At 34.0% G+C, this 21,080-nt stretch overlaps 1 protein-coding gene across 3 annotated transcripts in view; it reads left to right on the plus strand.

Moving 5' to 3' along the window:
- The window catches only part of LOC118197652 (uncharacterized), a 388,162-nt gene that overhangs the window by 235,513 nt on the left and 131,569 nt on the right, over positions 1-21,080 (plus strand). For all 3 annotated transcript variants that reach the window (XM_085816220.1, XM_085816221.1, XM_085816222.1), the window contains exons 9-10: positions 2,515-2,722; positions 14,750-14,947. In XM_085816220.1, the coding sequence (XP_085672346.1) occupies positions 2,515-2,722; positions 14,750-14,947 (406 nt within the window). The remainder of the gene's footprint in view (positions 1-2,514; positions 2,723-14,749; positions 14,948-21,080) is intronic.

Here is a 21,080-nt window from a genome sequence, read left to right on the forward strand (position 1 = left end):
TATAGACATCAAAGGATGAAATTCAGATGGAAGATGAAATTTTAAAGCAGACATATAAAGAGACATGAATATTAGACATTAATTTCAGTTTCGAGTCAAACATTTTGTTTTTAAAATAAACAATTACCTACTACACATTTTTATTAGGATATTATTTATTTATAATTTATGCATAGACATGACAATTTGGAAAGGAATATTAAAAAGAAAAGTCATATTTACAAGTCATTTGAGATCTGAAAATGAGTTTTTCCGCAAATATTCCACGTCTTCGTATCTCATTCTATTCATCGCCCGTGTCCAATTTGTTTCACTTCATACTTATTTTAAAGTGTGAAGCGATAAATTAAACATGATAGAATCATAACGCCATAAACATAGTTTGGTTTGGTTTATTGAGATTATGGCAAAGCATACTAGGGCTATCTTCCCAAGGGGAGTGATGCCTTCGTGGAGGACTTTCTAAGCAAAACTGGCTCGTATACACGTTACACATGGGGAAAAATACGAAAACGCCCATGCAGCCAGACCGTTCGCGGGATTCGAACCTCGGACCGAAATACTAGTGTTCAGCGAGTTTACCGCTCGTCATACATAAACATAGAAATAACCGCATAACAGCATTGAAAGGACCTTGCGTATTAAATTGTATAAACAAAATTTTGAACTTCTTTTTACATTCTGTGAAATTCGTTTTGATACATTCTTTTCAGTTAAATGGTTATAGTTGTTTGTAATCGCTGTATTCATTTTGAATCACCCAGTCTGTTATTATCGAGAAACAACTTTCTAAAATAAGATATACTAGCTCTGTATGCATTCATTTAAAAATTACGAAGTAAATCTTAAACACTTATTTCCTCGGAAAAATTCCAGAAAGGATTAAGCATGATTTAATTCGGAAAAATAAATGAAGGCGTTATCTTTGTTGTTGCGAAGCTAAGTTTCTCTAGATTGGCAACAAATCCACTATCCTGCTGTTTCAAATGTAAAGAAGCAATGGCCGCCATCAAAACAATTCTTAGGCTTAGCGGCACTTAAACAACTTCAAAATTGTTGATAATTCTAAGAATATTGCATAGAGATTTACTAAAGGCATAAAAACCTTAACCGGAAGATAAAAACAACATAATTCAATCATTTTAAAGCAAAAAATGTACAATTTACCAACATATAAGAGTAAAGAAACCGATATCACTGAGCCGGGTAACAAAGTGGATATATATATAAATATGGTGCTGCCGATTCCAACCAATATACGTTTGGTGCTGCCGATTCCAACCAAAATACGAGGTGCACATCTACATGTTATAGCAGTCCTATATACAAAATTTCAACGTTCTGAGGCTACTCGTTTTTGAGTTATGCGAGATACGTACGTACGTACATACGTTCGTACAGACGCCACGAAGAATTCTCTTCAGATTTCATTTTAAAGCAGTTTTGTAATTTTTTTGGAGGAAAAGAGTCTTTTATTCTGTCCTTACTTACAGATATCACGCAAAAACATCGTTAAATTGCATTCTATAGCGGCCAAGATGGATGTTTTTGTTGAAATATGCTGCCTGAAACTTTTCGCGATTATAATACTTCCTTTTTACTTCGTACAAGGAATTCGTTTGAAATTAAGAAATGTTCGAATTTTTGCAACTATTAAATTTGAAGCTAACGTGAATTTATATAGTCTATTTATTGTTAAAACGAAAAACAGGAAAGTTCTTTTTTTTTTTTTTTTTTAACCCAAATGGGTGTTAAATGAAATGACATTCGAACCACTATAAACGGCTGTATCACTTTTCTATTGGTGTAACCAAATATTGGAACCCTCTATTATATTTAAAGAAATTAAATAACGAAGAGTCTATATGAATGTATGTATGTTTCTCCCACTATTAAGAAACAACGGTACCTCGAGGCATCAAATCAAATCTTGAATAACGTATTCCTCCACTCCACTCGAATACGGGTAATTGAAAGCCCACATTTGGAATTTGTTTTATTATCTATTTTATACTTTGGAAACTTTAAAGCATTTTTGATTAACAAACTCTGCAGAGGTATTAGGATTTTTTGGAAGTAGAAGACGCGAAAAATGTGCAGTACCTTTGCCGGGACTCGAACCTGGACCTTTCGAATACACGCAGAAAGGAGAGAGGAAAAAAAACCCTTATATCTTGACGATTTCAACACGAGCAATGGCAAAACTGTACGGAAATTTTTTTTTATCTCCAGCGCGCGAGACTGTGTATCGGAAGTTTTAAAAATATGCTCTTTTTATATATTTTGAGATATTGCTGTTGAATTGAATTTTATAGTTAAAGTGCGAAAATGCGATATTTAATAAACAAACGTAACACATAAAACTTCAAAAAAGTCCGTTCTAACGTACTATAAAATCTAAAACCTTTCAGATTTTTAAATTTTTTTAATTATTATTATTACTATTTTTTAAGTATAACCCAGCATCGATGCATTTGTACATCAGTGACCTAGAGCATTTTGCTTCCTTTCCAGCGTTATACATGGGAAGGATCTATAGGCCTGTTATACGATGATATTTATCCTGGCCAGCTCCTCGGCACAACCACACAGATTTTAGAATACGGAGCTAATGAAATTATATTCAGTGACGTCATAATTACGGACTGGGGTTACTCTTACATTCTTAGGATTACAATGAAGGCATTGGAGACAAACCATTGGAAGCTAACGTACCTGATAGGTAAGTGACTACAAGTAACTCTTATAAGTAATATATCTTATCTATATAATACAGCTGGTGATATTTTATATTCTATTCAAGTTTAGGAGTTTTTCTTTAGGAATATCACACTTTTCTTTTCTGAAAATGTATTCTGCTTTATCCCCAAAATAATCATTTTTTTTTCGCTCTGAGGAGAATACTTTCATCATAAATAAGAAGTTACACTTAAATCATTTACAGGGGTTGGACAAAAATATGGAAACACCTTTAAAAAACATGTTTCTTTGCTTAATATGGTGTAGGAAACTCGTTGGCATCCAGAACAGCTTGCAGTATTCTCCGAATGGATAAATACAGTTCCTGTATGTTTGCCAAGGGAATATTATACCATTCTTCCTGCAAAACGGTGACAAGTTCAGATAACGATGTTGGCGGTGGATAACGAGAACGCACTTTCCGTTCCAATGTAGACCACAAAGGTTCGATAATATTCAGGTCTGGTGACCGTGGTGGCCAGGGGAGATGGGACAACTCATCCTCGTGCTCAGAAAACCAGTCCTGGACAATGTGAGCTGTGTGAACAGGGGCTTTGTCGTCTTGGAAGACACCATCACCATCGGGAACAAACTTTGTACCATGGGATGAACTTTATCGGCCAAAATGTTCACATAAGTCTTGGCAGTCATGTGCCCTGACACAGTTATCATGGGGCTAGCAGAGAACCACGATATGGCTGCCCAAACCATAACAGAACCCCCGCCATGTTTCACTCTTGGCAACAAGCAGTCTGTATTATAGGCTTGAGATGGCGTTCTCCAGACGTAAACTCGGCCAGAAGTGGGAAACAATGTGAAAGAAGACTCGTCAGACCATATTACTCGCTTCCACTGCTCTATGGTCCAGGCTTTATGACTTAAACACCACCTTTTCCTGTTACGGGCATTAGCATCACTGATGAGTGGCTTCGCGATTGCAGCACGGCCAGCAATTCCCTGTTTATGAAGCTCCCTTCTAATTGTTTTGGTACTCACAGGGTTCGGTAACACAACATTCATTTCAGCAGTAACTTTTGCAGCTGTGGTCTTCTTATTTGTCGTCAGAATTGGCCATAATGATCGTCTGTCACGATCACTCAGGACACACTTTCGTCCGCGCTGTGATTTAGCAGATGATGTTTTTCCGCTTTTCAAATATGCGGAATAAATCTTCGATACAGTACCTCTTGAAACACTAAACACCTCGGCTACCTTGCTTACGGAAGCACCTACCATACGTGCTCCAACAATTTGCCCACGTTCGAAGTCTGTTAACTCTGATATAATGCAATGACAACCTCACATAACAGTACTACGACAACAACTGAACTGTTTATCACATTTTACGAAGTTGTATAGGTGGCGTCAGTAGTCAAAAACGCCAGCGCCACCTACATATTTCATTAAAATCAATCTTTCTTTTCAAACATGCATTTCACAAGGTGATTCCACATTTTTGTCCATTCACTGTAACTGACTCCATAGGATGTAAGCGAATGCACAATTTGAGCTTCCTATATTCTGAATCCCTTTCATAATTGTGAAGAAAAGGAAGTCACATAAGCTCGTCATATTTTTGGAGACAGAATTTCATTTTTGAAACATTCCTTTAGAAAACCGATACTTGAGTTGTCATCTTCGTATTTACCGAGAAAAGGAAAAATAATACTTTTTTCAATGAAAATAATCCATACGACAATTTCAAACCAAAAATTTCATTTAATTTAGATAAGCTCAGGATAAAATTTTGCTACGACATCGAGATGTTATTTTTTTTTCCAGGGCCAAAAAATTGTTTGTGTATAGCTACAATGCTATTTTTACGAATTAGGTATACATGTGAATAATTTTAGCGAAATTATATGCAAATTGTAGTATCTCTTCTGTAATGTACCATGAAAGGCATCAGATTGCGAAGCATCGCCGGAAAGAATAGGGTCACAAGAGTTACATTAAGGTAAATAAATGCCTCTCTTGCTAAATTAGCAAGTTAGCGTAAGATGGCGATGGTTTTAGCCATTTATTTTTGCAGGAAAATTGGGCGAGAAATCACAAAAAGTCGCCAAGCTTGGCGACATCTTCGTTTGATTCTTGTATAACTGTAACTCTTCTTATCCCTATGTAATTGTAACTGCATCTGGCCGTATGTAACTGTATATGCCTTCTAGCAATTTCGAGAAATCTGGAAATTTCTCAGCGAAGAGTAAAACAATATAAGATGGGAAAGAATATCAGTTTTTAGTTTTATTTCAGAGTATTGAGTTTAGATTGAGAGATAACCGTGAGAGCTTCCGTTTCGTATTGCCTTACATTCAAAGTTCTTAGTAGTTTTGAAGGGGTAACTACAGATTATGCTCTGTCATATTAACGGTTGCGTAATGGTAGCACACTCGGCGCGTTTTCAAAGGTTCTACGTTCGAGTCCCGACGAGGACATTGCTGATTTCTCACGTGCAACATATATCTCTACATATAATAAAAGAGTTTGTCTGTGTGTGTGTGTCAATGTGTCTTCGTTCGCATTGCGCGTAAGCTAATATACCCACGGCTACGAAATTTGGTACATAGGTGCATCTAGACAAGAGCCAGTGCACCTCGAAGCCAGTTTTTCGAAATTCGAATTCGAATTTTTTTTTATTTTATGTTTTGTGACGAAATCGCGTCATTTTGAGACATAATGGGCTATAGGAAAGCGAGATTTTACTCTACGCACTCCATTTTCACATCGTCATGAAACGTAGGCACTTAGCTATTTTACGAACTTTAAAATAAATTTCGTGTTTCAATAAATCGATTAAATACGAATTTATTTAACAAAATGAGCTCAACACCTTTTCAACGGGATTTTTTCTAAAAAAGTTTATTTTTTAAAGTGTACAGTTTATTTTTCTATGATTTTTGGATACGTTAAACTTTCATCCTTGGGACTGTTTTTACAAAAATAAAAAAAAATTAAATGAAGCTTCCGAGTACACTTCTCACATCTTTGAAAATGTGATTTTGGCAACAATTTTCCTTTCTTATTGTTGTTGATAGATTTTTGATGAAATCGAATCATTTTGAATAGTTTCATTCTTTTAGAAATAAGGGTTTGGCAACACGTTTTCATCGTATTTCTTATGTCACTGTTTTTAAGAGATTGGCATAATTCATTGTTATTTTTATATAAATATAATACATATTTATTGAATTTTTTGGATAAAGTTGTTCTGTAGAGTAAAATTCTGCGCGGTATTTTATGTTTTTTGAGTTGCTTTCATGTTATTTTTTGCTTATTTCACTGTTTGTAAGATATTGAAATGTTTTGCATTATTTTTTTTAATATCAACGGAAAGTTGGTTAACTTTTTTTTTATTAGGATAATTAATATTTGTATTAAGGGATATAGCTTATTTCATTGTAATTTTTTCTCTTGAAAATATAAGATAAAATATCATTAATTATACTTTGCTTTTCAGAATTTTTTGTATTCTTTTATGTTATTTATTGCTCATTTCACTGTCTTTAAGTTATTGAAAAGTTTTGAGTGATTTGTTTAGGAAGTAGCACCCAACTACTTTCAGTTCTTAACCTCCTTTATACCATACGAGTTCTTAAGATTTTGCAAAGGAAAGTTGGTTAATTTATTTATTAGGATATTTAATATTTGTATTAAGGTCTATTGCTTATTTCATTGTAATTTTGTTATACGTAATAAGTTTTTTTATGAAGTTGTTCTGCAGAGTAAATTTCTGAGGAGTTTTTAAATTTAACGTTTGGTGTTCCCTTCAGCCATTTTCCCGGTATATTTAAAAGCTAGACGAAGGCTAGCAGTGAAGCTGCTAGTATATATATATAAACTAATGAAATGAATCTACAGCTTTATGTCCTGAGTATTGGTAGATTTCTATCAAATATTTTCAGTATGTTGAAGCAGGTAATAATGTAGTGCCTAGAGTCTGATACTAGGTCCTTGGGAGTATTCTATTTCACGTTCTTTCAACCTGTTCACTGCTGGTGAAACAAGTGCAAGAATTAAAGTCTAGAACAATGTTCACTCGCCTAGGAAAGAAAAGGGGGGGGGGTTGGGTGCTACTTTGTTTCTAAATTAAGACTACCAAAACACTCATCCTTTATTTTCCAGCCGTTTCATCAACTATTGAAACTAGTAACTTACTTTTTCGTAATTATTTTATTGCTTCTTTCTCGGAATATGCTCTAAGCGGGGCGTACTTACATCTCAAAATATCTCCAGAAAGGAAGTTATCTTAAACCGGCATTTATTTTACTGGGTGATCAAGCATAGTTATGTGACCTGATTTTACCCTCAGCAAATTCTTCTTTTTCCATTTGGTGCGTTTTTGGGCTTGAAAATTAGCGACAATAGCAGTTCGCCGCGCAGTTCCCTCGTATACCTAAAGTGGATGCATTTTAATTTTTAAATGACTAGCGCTAGTTGTATATATCATTCGAATATCCTTCTTCTGGCCTCCCAAACGAGTATTGCTATTTTAGGCAAAACGATATGCATATACAAATCTTCTTATGCAAACTTCTTTATTCTGGGCCTACCAGCGGCTGAGCTGTAAAGTCGCTGAACACTGGTAGTTCGGTCCGGGTTTCGAAACGGTCTGGTTGTATGGGCGTTTTCGTGTTTTTCACATGTGTAACGTGTATACGAGCAAGTTTTTCTTAGGAAGTCTTCCACGAAAGCATCCCTCCCTTTAGGCAGATGACCCTCGAGTGCTTTACTATAATTAAAATAAACCAAACTTTTATTCTGTCAGTTATTTCCTTCTCATGGTGATATAAAGATAAAAGTTTTTGGTCACCAAATTCAAATATGTATTTAGAAACAGGAAACAAAAAAAAAAAAAAAAAAAAAAAAAAAAACACTCTTATTCCTGAGTTGATCACGCGCGACCCAGCTGGCCGAATAAGACGTTGGCGTGGGTGAGTGAGTAATATATATAGGGAAGAGATGGGCGATATGTAAGTGTGAAAGTGTTAGACAGAGATACTGATAACATGACCAAACAATAGATTTCTTTTGGATATAAAAAACATTTATAACAAAATAAGAGAGGAAAGTGGTATATATTTTCATTGAGTCAAGGCACATACTGGTGTTACCGGGAATGAAAGGAAGGATATGCTAGCTAAAGAGGCAGCCCTGGGAGAGGGTGATATTTATGACGATATTAATGATTCCAGAAGAATTACATTAAGAAAAATGAAAGCAAGTATAATTGAGAAATGGGCTCTGGAATGGAATGGTTCAAATAAAAATAAGGGTTATTTGAAAATTTTGACTCTAAAAAGGAAAATGGATCTTTTCAATAATATGGATACTATTCAAGTTATCACAGATCACGGTAGATTCCCGGCCTATTTAAAACGCTTTAATCTCCAGGGCAATGATAAATGCTTGGCTTGTGGGAAGTACGAAAATGCAGCTCATTTCGTGGAAGAATGTAAACTGACCGAGAGTGCGAGGACGAGATTTGAAAAAATAAATGAACAGAATGCAAGTGAAAAAAGAAAATTCTTGAATAGCTATGCAACAGAAATTATGAGGATTGTGAATGAAAACAAGACTACCATAGGAATAAGACATTAAATATTTTAGTTTTTCTTTTGTTTACGAGTTTATGTGTTGGGTGAGTGAGTTATGTGTCATCTTACTATTTTTTTTTTTTTTTTTTTTTTTTTGTTTTCTAACCGATTATGCTTATGATTTTCCTTATTTTGTATTGTGTGAGTGTATTTTTAAAGGTACACAATCTGTGTTAACCTGTATTTTAATCTTTTGTTTTTATCTTTTAACTGTATTTTTGTTTGTCTGCATCGGGTGTGCTGCGTTAACCATGAGGCCGATTATTATCGCCAGGAGGGTTGCAGCATACACGTAAACTAAACTAAACTAAACTGATAACATGTCGTTCTAGCTCAGTAACATGTCGAGTAACCAAGTCGTTGGACGGCAAGCATCACACAGATTCGAAGAATTATCTTTAAATACCTATTTTTAAGCATTGTTCGTTAGAAAAATCTTTTAAAGCACGCTTTCGTACTTAATTTTCAACACTTGTCAGTTTCATATTTATTTGCATCCATTCTCAAATACAAAAAATCTGATGTATACACCACATGACTTCCTTGTACGGAATATTAAATTATACGCATTTTTTTCTTGAATTTCATTTAAATTGATTGGATTGAATTAAATCTACTTCGTCGACAGCGCATAAACCACAATAGAATAAATGTACTCTTTAAAATTCACCTTATTTGTTTACTATAACGACACTCTGAATGCACAAAATTTATATCATTTGAAGAATTATCGTTGCCACATGTTCTATTCAAATACTATAATAAAGCTAAAACGATGTATGAAAGAAATTAAGCAAACAAAACAGAAAAGAAACAGTTTTTCACAGACGATTCAGTATTTCTCATTCAATTAATTCAGTTCTCACTTTGCGAGAAGGCAAAAAACTCAAAATATCTGCATTAAAAATTACGAAGTAAATCTTAAACACTTATTTCCTCGAAAAAATTCCAGAAAGGATTAAGCATGATTTAATTCGCAATAATAAATGAAGGCGTTTTTTTTTTGTGTTGCGAAGCTTAGTCTCTCTAGATTGGCAACATATCTACAATTCTGCTGTTTCAAATGTAAACAAATATATCCGCCATGTTATTTAAAACTTAACCGCACTTAAACAGCTTTTAAATTGTTGATAATTGTACAAATATTGCTTCCAGAATTACGAAAGGCATAAAAAGCTTAACCGGAAGATAAAAACAACATAATTCAATCATTTTTAAAGCAAAAAATATAAAATTTACAAACATATAAGAGTAAAGAAACTGAGATCACTGAGCCGGGTAACAGACTGGGTATATATATATATATATAAATATATTTATATACGTTTGGTGCTGCCGATTCCAACCAAAATACGAGGTGCACATCTACATGTTATAGCAGTCTTATATACAAAATTTCAACGTTCTGAGGCTACTCGTTTTTGAGTTATGCGAGGTACGTGCATATGTTCGTACAGACGCCGCCACGAAAAATTCTCTTCAGATTTCAGCAGTTTTATAATTTTTTTGGAGGAAAAGAGTCTTTTATTCTGTCCTTACTTACAGATATCACGCAGAAACATCGTTAAATTGCATTCGAAAGCGGTCAAATTGGATATTTTCGTTGAAATATGTTGCCTGAAACTTTTCGCGATTACGATACTTCCTTTTTATTTCGTACAAGGAAGTAAAAATCACGTACTTCCAGTGTTGAAGTTCTACAGAATTACACCAGTTAATTACCATGACACCAAGCAGCTGTAATCATTATAATTTCGTCTTTTGTGAGCAAAGTCATATATACGAGAGATTCTACATTTTTTCATTACTGAATTTTATAAAAGCAAATTATTATTAAAAACTTACCTAAACTATTTCCTGTAATAGAGAAGTTTGTTTTGTCTGTGCCACTATGCACTTTAAATGATATGTGCCGTCGTAGATTGGACCGTTATGTAACTGAAGTTAAAATTATGTTTCCTTATGAATAATGTTACTTACTGTTTGAAAACTATTTTAGTCTTCTGCTGTGTGTCATTAATAATTACAGTAAAATTACTTAACATTTGAGTTATGACTAAGCATGAAAACGGCATGTTTGTTAAAGAACAGAATTTTTATTTAGGACCAAGAAAAAAAGTGTAAAATTAAAGAAAGATCTTATTTATCAAAGAAATTAAAAACATTCTATAAATTGTAGACTTGACAATAAGAGCCCAAGACTATTCTGGATTCCTTTTCTCGTTGCTTATTCGTGCATGCGAGAAACTCGTATTGTTCTTTTCGTGAAATTAAAATGGAACTTAATTTACGATGTGTGAAAGCTTATCCTTTCCATTATGTGGTTAATAACAATGAAACAACTAAATAAAATAAATTAGTTTCCTTTTCTTTCTTTAAACTAAATACATTTTAATCTTTTGTTTCTTTTCACCTTCATCCATATAGAAGTATCAGGACTTATTGCATGGTTAAAAGATGTAATAAAGGGGCGTAAATAAAGCGCTCCTTTCGGAATTATATTCCTGGTAACGTTTATAAGATTACTTAATGTTTCGAAATTATCAGACATATTTTTCATTTTTACTGTAATCACGAAAAATTTCGGCCATCCTATTTCAACATAAATATCCATTTTAACTCCACTCCAATCCATTTGAACGAAGTTTTTGCCTGACATCTGTACGTACGGATGGAATAAAGGACTGTTTTTTTTTTTTTCCAAAACGGATTGTAAAATTTATTCAGAAGAGATTTTTTCGTGACGTCTCTACGTATGTATACAAGTATGAATGCGTTTTTCATATAATTAAAAAACCATGTAGCCTTAGAACGTTAAAATTTTGTATATGTGACTGCTATAAGTTCTCACTTTTGGTTACAATGGGTAGCAGCAAACGTGTATATATATATACATATAATTACAAAACAATTTTTTAAAAAACAAAATAGAAACATATATCTATACATATACACACATAAAGATACCTAATATACACGATTGCAGTTATTAATATTGTTGAAGAATTGCCTTGCTTTGATTCCAATTTACATTTAACTTTAAATGCTTTAAGTTTATATATATGTGATGTACCAGCTTTTGTCCGAAATAAATAGATGGGTGAAGATTCATAAATGTAGTCATAGCTTAAATTATCAGACGATAAGTTTAAAAAACAGGATCCATTTATTTATTGGTCAGGAGAAATAGCAGTCACAAAATCAGATATCCGGAGTAAATAAAAAGAATTACTAATAATTTTTTGTATGACGTTTACTGCATCGTGACATTTATGAAAAGCCTCCGATATTCTTTTGCGAGTCCTTTTATAGCCTCTGGAAAGGCGGAGCTTCCATGAAATGACGTCAGCCTCGTTAGCCAATCCAGTTCGCTTTAAATATTTCCAGAACATTCTATAACTGTACGTGTAGAAAGGGCGGGAAAAACAACTTGACTACGGGGCTGTGGATTTAATTTCACGTACTTTCAAAAAGAGAACGTTGCCATTAAAAATGAAAAGAACATACAGTTAGAAATTTAAGTGTATTCTTGACTATGGAATTTTATTATTACATATATATATACGCACTTTGTTACCCGGTGAGCTCAGGTTTTTATTCTGGTTTGGTTTATTTAATTATGGCAAAGCACACTAGGGCTATCTGCCTAAGGGAAGGGATGCCTTCGTGGAGGACTTTCTAAGTGAAACTGACTCGTATACACGTTACACATGGGGAAAACCACGAAAACGCCCATGCAGCCAACCCGTTCGCGGGATTTGAACTTCGGACGGAACTACCAGTGTTCAGCGACTTTACCGCTCGGCTCTAGTGGGCGGTTTTTATTCTTAATATATTGATAAATTCGGTATTTTTTACTTTAAACGTGGTTGAATTATGTTGCTCTTATGTTCCGGTTTAATCTGAACGTAATAGTTGTAAAAGTATTAACAATTTAAAAGTTTAAGTGGTACCTAAGGCAAACGAAGCGCCAGTTGTTTACATTTGAAACTATTAGTAGAGTAGTGAATTAAATCAGTTATTACACCAGCTTCAGTATTCTTTTGTCGATTGGGACTAAAAGGTGCACAAAACTTTCAATTTTGTGTACCTAAAAAAAAATCTGTCTTCTCGGTGGCCGAATTGCTTGTTTTTGCGCAGAAACTCTAAGTTTAATTTTGTACAAACTGTTTTTTAAATTGTGTTTGCTGTTTCACGTTTTTCTACATTTTACAGTTTTTAATGAAGATGTTTTATCTATTTTTGCCTTCCCGCGACATGAGAACTGAATTGGTTAAATGAGAATGATACCTGCAATGAAATTCGAAGAAATAAAAAAAAAACTTTTAAGTGAAATGCAGCAAAAAAGTGTATAATTTAATAGGAAGTACAAGGACGTCTTGTTGTGTCCACATTAGACATTTTACACGAAAATAATACCTTTCGTTGCCGTCTGAGAAATTAAATCTTTACCTTTAAAGAAAGTTAAAAAAATATTAAATATTTTAATTTAAGTATGCGAGCCTTTGCTTCAGTATTTCGCTTTGAAATTAATTTTGTAGCAAAAATATTGATAAAAGCGTCAATATGAAACACGAAATCCAAACGATTCTGTAGAAGGTACAGAATATATGAGCTTAGACACATCTAAGCTTAAAATTAAAACTTTGCTTAAGGTACTAATAAGAATTGTATTTTAAGTGGGTATGTTAAATTATGTGTCACAATTAAAATGGAGATCACCGTCAAGAGTCTTTGCCATTTCGTCCATTCGCCATTCGTATATCATCCGTGCGCTGCAATACTAGCAAAACTTGAAAATTAGGAGTTTTAAGTTATAGCCGATCTCAACAATGTAAAATCGTCTTTTCGAGGTAGGAATAACAATGTATTTTAGTTCAGTACCACGCTAACAATATATACTGTGCAATTACAACTGGAGGTATTTACTCCTATTACTCGAGCTTATCATATTTAAACATTTGAGGACACCGAGTATACTCACGACAATCACTGCATGATGATTTTCTCGTCCCGAGGTAACTCGGGTCAGTCAGGAAGAAGGGTAATAAACTAAGTTTATTGGATAAATTCCTATTCATATTTTTTAACACACCTCATAAAAAGTACTTAAAAAATCTGATGTGTACACCACATGACTTCCTTGTACGGAATATTAAATTATACTGATTTTTTCTTGAATTTCGTTTAAACTTATTGGATTTAATTAAATCTACTTTAGAATAAATGCATTCTTTAAAAGTCACTCTATTTGTTTACCATAGCGACACTCTGGCGCTAGGTTCACTTAACAAAGTATTGTAGTCAAACTTAAGTATTATATTTCGTTCATATTATAACTCAGAATGCACAAAATTTATATTTAAAGAATTATCTAATTGTTGCAATATGTTCTATTCAAATACTATAATAAAGCTAGAACCATGTATAAAAGAAATTAAGCAAACAAAACAAAAAAGAAACAGTTTTCCACAGACGATTGTTCTCATTCAATTAATTCAGTTCTCACTTCGCGACAAGGCAAAAATACATAAAAACTCAAAATATCTGTATTAAATATTACGAAGTAAATTTTAAACACTTATTTCCTCGAAAAAATTCCAGAAAGGATTAAGCATGATTTAATTCGCAATAATAATGAAGGCTTTATCTTTGTTGTTGCGAAGCTTAGTCTCTCTAAACTGGCAACAAATCCACTACTCTGCATTTTTAAATGTAAACAAGCAATGGCCGCCATCACAAAAAATTATTAGATTTAGCGGCACTTAAACAACTTTTAAATTGTTGATAATTCTAAAAATATTGCATACAGATTTACTAAAGGCATCAAAACCTTAACAGGAACAGAAGAATAACATAATTCAATCATTTTTAAAGCAAAAAATGTACAATTTACCAACATATAAGAGTAAAGAAACTGAGATCCACTGAGCCGGGTAACAGAGTGGATATATATATAAATATATTTATATACGTTTGGGGCAGCCGATTGCAACCAAAATACGAGGTGCACATCTACGTGTTATAGCAGTCCTATATAAGAAATTTCAACGTTCTGAGGCTATTCGTTTTTGAGTTATGGGAGATACGTACGTACATACGTTCGTACAGATGCCACGAAAAATTCTCTTCACAATTCATTTTAAAGCAGTTTTATAATTTTTTGGAGGAAAAGAGTCTTTTATTCTGTCCTTACGTACAGATATCACGCAAAAACATCGTTAAATTTCATTCGATAGCGGTCAAAATGGATATTTTCGTTGAAATATGCTGCCTGAAACTTTTCGCGATTAAAATACTTTCTTTTTACTTCGTAGAAGGAAGTAAAAAAGATATATTCAGTGTGTTTCGGAGTAGGATGATTTTAACAGAAAATGCTGTTATCATGATGCCTGAAATCTAACCTTATTTTCCAGGTCCATTCGATGTAGACATGATGGACACCTTTGATCTTCCTCTGGTACAATATTCCGAATTTCGCCAAGTGCGTGTTGCATTCGATGGAGACTTCGAACGTGTCCAGGAGGACGAAAGAAAATTCACGATATTTTTCCTTAATTGTTTCGGGAGGAGGTATCCGAATGTTAGGTGGCAGAATGTAACAATATCTGAAGGTAAGTTTTTTGTAGAATGGAACAAACTGCTTCTAATCTATTTAATGCCATTAAGTATTCTGTCCATGGAATATCCCGAGTTCATTAAAATTTAGGTACCCGCTTTATATTTTATTGAGTTCTCCTATGGCTCAAAGGTGTTCATATAGGAATATTTTTATGTGTTGTACCATAAAACCACTAAAAATTACATATTTTTAGTCTGTTGATTAAGCCATCAGCCATGCTCAGCAATATAAAATGAAAAACAAAGTTCTCTTTAAACTAGAATGGAAACAATGATAAGTTCCTTTGCCAAAATGCGCATTAAAATAAACAGCATTTTAGATAAATAAATAACTTGTTCCATGCGCTCTGTTTGCTTACGCTTTCACTGAAATGGCAGTCTGCTATTACTCCACTCGCTCCTACTACCCATTCTTTTTTTTCCTTTTTGCTTTATTATTAAACAACATTTTCTTCGCACTTAACGTCACATACAATTCAACAGAATAAATTAACAAAATTTTAAAAGCAACATAGCAGTATACATTTAGGATTCCCGATGCAGCATTACGTTATATTTTTCTGTTTTTCTCCCCAGTCTTTCTCAGTTCATCATATCAGTATTCAATTTTTTTTTTTACTAAGATGGCTTTACGAAACTATTTTCTGTCTTTTTATTCCTTCTTATTAACATTTTGTGCGTTGATTTCGCTTATTAAATAACATGTTTTTGGCGCTTAGGTCACATGCAATTCGATTCAGCATAAAAATTCGATTTTAAACATAGAAATTCGATTTAAAACATAAAATTCTATTCAACTGAAAAATCACTTAGTATTTGAAAACAGCATATCTTTAGAATTGCCGGTGGACAGTCTCGCTCGCTGGAGATAAAAATGTTTATTCTGTGCAGTGTTGCCACTGCTGGCTTTAAAATCGTTGAGTTTGTTAATAAAAAATTCGTTAAAGTTTAAAAAAAAATGTGAAATAGATAATAAAACAAATCCCAAATCCAAAATTGGATGGCTGTAGGTACTATTGTTTTTCCACAATGCGAGAAAGATACATACATTCCTGCAGATTCTTTATTATTTAATTAATTTAAATATAATAAATATTGGCTGGCAACTGTTTGAAAAATGATACGCCATTTATAGTGATTCAACGCAAAATGCCGTTTCGAGATTAATATCTCATTCGAGACTAACGATCGTTTTTGGCTTTTTTTTTTAAAAAAAAGCTTGCTCTGTTGCCCGAAATGTGGCAATGCTGCCGAAGTATTATTCCAGTCTTACCTGATCCTTAAATTATTTTTTGTTTATTTGGATTTGACAAAAAGCGCAGTAGGTATCTGATCAAGAATGACATGAATTCGTGGAGAACTGTCTAAGAGAAACTATCTTATATTTCCTTTATATAAGAGAAAATCACGCAAAGCCTATGCAACCACCTCCATAATTTTGCGATACAACTAAATAAGAACTATTTTTATTATTCCAAAACCAGTCCTCACAACTTGTTACAGAGACGATGTACGATGACAAAGTGGTTATCTGGAATCACGGCTCATTTCCCCTTTGGATTCAATATTTTTCGAAAATCCTTTAATCAAATATAAATACTCTGAAAATATCCACTCACGTGATTCCAGAAGTGTTGAAGCGTAATGATTTGAGGAACGTCATTTCGTGCAAATTTTGCGAATTATATTTGGCCGTGAGTGTGAAACCACTGCTGTAGGATCATTTCGGAAATTGAATCTCGCATCATTATTCGTCCTAACGCGACCCTCTGATTTAACACTGATGGAGTTCTGGTTTTAAGGTTAATTCCGGAATCTACCGGATTAATTCATGTAATTTAAGTCATATGCTGTTAAAATATACTTATGAGTCTGGCTACCAAATGGTTCACTTATTCAGATCTACTCTTTTCCTGCTGGATTTCACATTCAGAGATATTAAACCTAAATGAAACTTTATTTATCCACTTCTGATGAAGCTAAATTGTAAAATAGCTGAAGTTACTAAAACGTGCAGTACGCAATAGCCGTCAACTTGTAGAGTCATTGGGTTATTTTGAATCAAGAGACATGAACAATGAGCATTGCCCTCGCCGAGACCCGAACATGCAGCTCCCGAATACGGGCCGAGCGTGCTAACCATTACATCACGAAGGCATGCCGGAAGGAAGGAGTAAATTATTTTATAAACTTATTGTCGCTATATTAAAAAAAAATGAGCCATCCTTTCTTTGCGTATAATAAATTTGCAAAAGCGACTGTATCGCAAACACTGCAGTCTTTTTTCAGCAACTAAGCACTTACAGTTGTAGACATATAAATTTCGGAAGCCAGAAAGTACGAAAAAACATTTATATCGTCTTTGAGATCCGGAACACGCATCTTTCATTTACTAGCTGGATATCCTGCAATCTGCACCACGAGAGTACGCATGGCGGAATGATATACATGTTTTATTGTTTCGCCCAATTAAAAGACAAATGCGAGAGGCACGATCTCCAGTCGACCAAATATAGGGGGTGAGGAATTATCATCCATTATATTAAGTTTTCAGAGCGGGAATCTTGAGAAATGTATAATTTTCTCACCGAGATTCGAAGCATGGATCTTCCAACCGGTAGACCAACAACATACACCACACACGAAAGCACACGGGGGGGGCGGGTGGAGGCAATAATTCTTTATAAAGTCATTTACCAACTCGAGAGGTCCACCAGTGGCCGAGCGGTAAAGTCGCTGAACACTGGTAGTTCGGTCCGAGGTTCGAATCCCGCGAACGGGCTGGCTGCATGGGCGTTTTTGTGATTTTCCCCATGTGTAACATGAATACGAGCCAGTTTCCCTTAGAAAGTCCTCCACGAAGGCATTCCTCCCCTTAGGCAGATAGCTCTCGAGGCTTTGCCATAATCACACACACACCAACTCGAGAACCCGAACGGTAAATGGGAAAACTAAGGTTTTCGGCGCATACAACCTGTTGCTAACTTTCTCCGAGGCAGCGTACAGGCGTTCACTGAAACAGGCTTGAGATGGAGTTGACCAGATTTGTTTTAAACTTGCTTTCGCGTGCTGGTCTGAGCGAATGTATACGACGTGAACCACAGAAAAGATATAGCAGTGTTCAATTTAAGATTCACTGTTAGTGAAACGTACACAGTTTAAGACAGCTCACTTTACTCCTTTAGGACTATTACTCTTTTAAGTCAATTCACAAATTGGCTTAACCCTCTCGCTGCGCGTTCAGCGATTTCCACAAGCAACGTAGAAGTAGCAAAATTTGCGCAACTCGCGACTTCCGCTGCGATGAATTTTTGCCGTCTATTTAACTGTGCAACCCGCTCTTTCCCCGTTCAAGGTTTCCTTTCGGCTTTTCTGTGATATTTAATTATTTATTTAGATGTGGGCTAACAGAGTTTATTAGATGTGGGCTAACAGCGGCGTTAGTTGTCCACATTTCTGCCAAATATACAAGAATATATTAATGTAGCATTTTGCGCGCGCTTTTCAGAGCTCAAAGATGTCTGGCAGGAAGCGTTTTGCGAGTGATACAACCTATATTCCTGACGATATTTCCGACACTGATAGTAGTTCTGACTCTGATTTCAAGTATATTGAAGACAGTTATAGCGAAACTGATGAGAATGTCTCGGATTCCTCAGCAGATAGTGATGAACCTGAAAATTCAGTTTCTATTGAAAACGTTCGACAGTGATGCAAAACTGATATGCAAAATATTTACATTTGCAAATATTTTCATTAGTATATTTGTTTTACCTTTGTATTTTATAAAATAAATCATAATTTAACCAATATTAATTCTCAAAATTTTCCTTTTATATCATTATTCTTCAATTTCAGTATTCTGACAATTTTTTTCTATGATCTAATTCTGTATTAAAAAAAAAAAGAAAAAACTTTTTTTTTACAAATTGTTTTGTATATTTTAACTTTAAAAGTATGTAGATTTGAAATATGTAATAAAAAATACGAAATTTGTGAACCTATTTTGATATTATTTGTAAAGAGTCATAAGGGAAGTGTGGATTATATCAGTTGATATGTGTCGTGTTACTTTAGTTCTGTCGTTGATCGTATGCAGCGTCTACTGGACAATAATGGAATAAATAGCGAACGTCTGTAACAACTGTCTGTAATTAAATAGCTTCTGTTCACTCTCACTTTCGTATTTTTCACTTCTTCATCAGTTTCTGCTACTTTCCTTATACCATCTTCTCACACACAGTTTAGGAACGGTATCGCTGTCACTTTTCGCTTTACACAGAACTTTCCAACTTGTGCGTGACGGTTGATCTACTAACCGTCATGCACAGCTTTCAGTTGGTACGAAATCATAGTGATTGTTTCGGAAAATTTAGGGATAAAAATTTATGTTAACTGTAACTGAGAAAAGTGTTCTAATTTAGTTTCCTATATCATGAGCACATATGAAATCATAGTGATTGTTTCGGAAAATTTAGGGATAAAAATTTATGTTAACTGTAACTGAGAAAAGTGTTCTAATTTAGTTTCCTATATCATGAGCACATATAGTTGTAACTTACGTTAAGAATTTTGCAATATATTCATCTTTTTCTACGTTCCTTATATCGTCGAAGTTAGTTGATCAATTATTTTAGAATTATTTGTATATCTCTTGTTTATATTATTAGATGTACCACATAAATTGCCGCCCAGACGGTATAGTGGTTAGGGAAGCCTACTGCATTACCGAAGGGCCGGGGTTCGAATCCCGGAGCAGACGTGGATGTTTGTAAATGTATAGTGTCTTTGCGGCACGGGGACACTCTAAATGTATGGAGAGCCAAAAGTCATCTTGTGTGGTTTGGTGGAAAAGGAGAGGGATAGGAGACTCTCAGACCCCCCTTCGGGGTGCTCTCCCTCAAAATTGTGGTGGAAGTAGAAATCCAACCTCCTCTAGGCTCTGACAACTATTCTTCCATGAAATTTATAGACAAGACAGCACCATCGCATTAGCCTTCATATGTTAATTCATAAACACAGTGTTGGAATTCCATAGCATTTTATAAATGAGATTATTATGCAATTAAGAGCTGCATATTAATAGAGGTGAAAACAGGCTTATTAAAAGGGGACTCATACACCTTAAAACCCATAAGATGTTCGAATAGGTGACTGTTGCAAGAATTAGAATAACTTATTTATTTTAAAAGAAATTACTACCAACTTTTTACAGCTGACTGCATAAAATAGCTGCTTTCTGAAATAGCAATTAGAAAGTTTGTGTTGCCACAAGTATTTTTATAATTTAATCCGCATTGTGACACCATTTTTCGTCATGTTTCCAACTTGCGCGCACAGTTTAAAACATTGTTTCATAATTTAATTCCATATTTAATATGTAGCTTTTATAACATTTGGAAACTACTGTGAACCTAAAATTCTAAAAATTTCATGTTAAATTTTTATTTTATTTTGAGTTAAGTATATAAAATGTATTTTATTAACAAAATTTGTAATGTTTTCGTCCATAAAATTTTTCAATATTAAAATATTCAACAGATTGTTGGTTCAGTTAGAAAATAGTGACCGTATAAAGAATTCATCCAATTTCAAGTATGTACCATTAGCCATTTTTAAAATATCATGCGCGCAAGGTGGAAACATGGCGAAATATTTTGTCACAAAGAGGATTAAATTACAAAAATATTTGTGGCAACACAAACTTTCTTGTTACTAGTTTCCAAAGCAGCTATATTATGTAGTCAGCTGTAAAAAGTTGGAAGTAATTGCTTTTAAAATAAATAAAATATCCCAATTCTTGCAACAGTCACATATTCGAAGATCATGAGGGGTTTAAGGTGTGTGAGTCCCCTTAAAATAAATAAACTCTGAGAAAACAAGACAAGCGTTCCTATAGAGTTTGAAACCATATTCTAAGCATACTTGCTTTCACAAATTTTTCTTTTGATATATGCGATCATCCTTTGGCGTATCATTAATTATAACTGCTATAAATAATAATTAATATAAATACTAAAAACTCTAACAATATTAAAATAACATTTTCCCGGTGAAATCATGCAGTATTATATAAGTTGTCTCCGGAAACAGTAGGAAAATAAATAATGCATTGGCAGCTTACCC

Source organism: Stegodyphus dumicola, chromosome 4, assembly GCF_044657685.1.
Source record: "Stegodyphus dumicola isolate Sdum_Otavi_A_Nest chromosome 4, ASM4465768v1".
Taxonomy (NCBI): Eukaryota; Metazoa; Arthropoda; class Arachnida; order Araneae; family Eresidae; genus Stegodyphus; species Stegodyphus dumicola.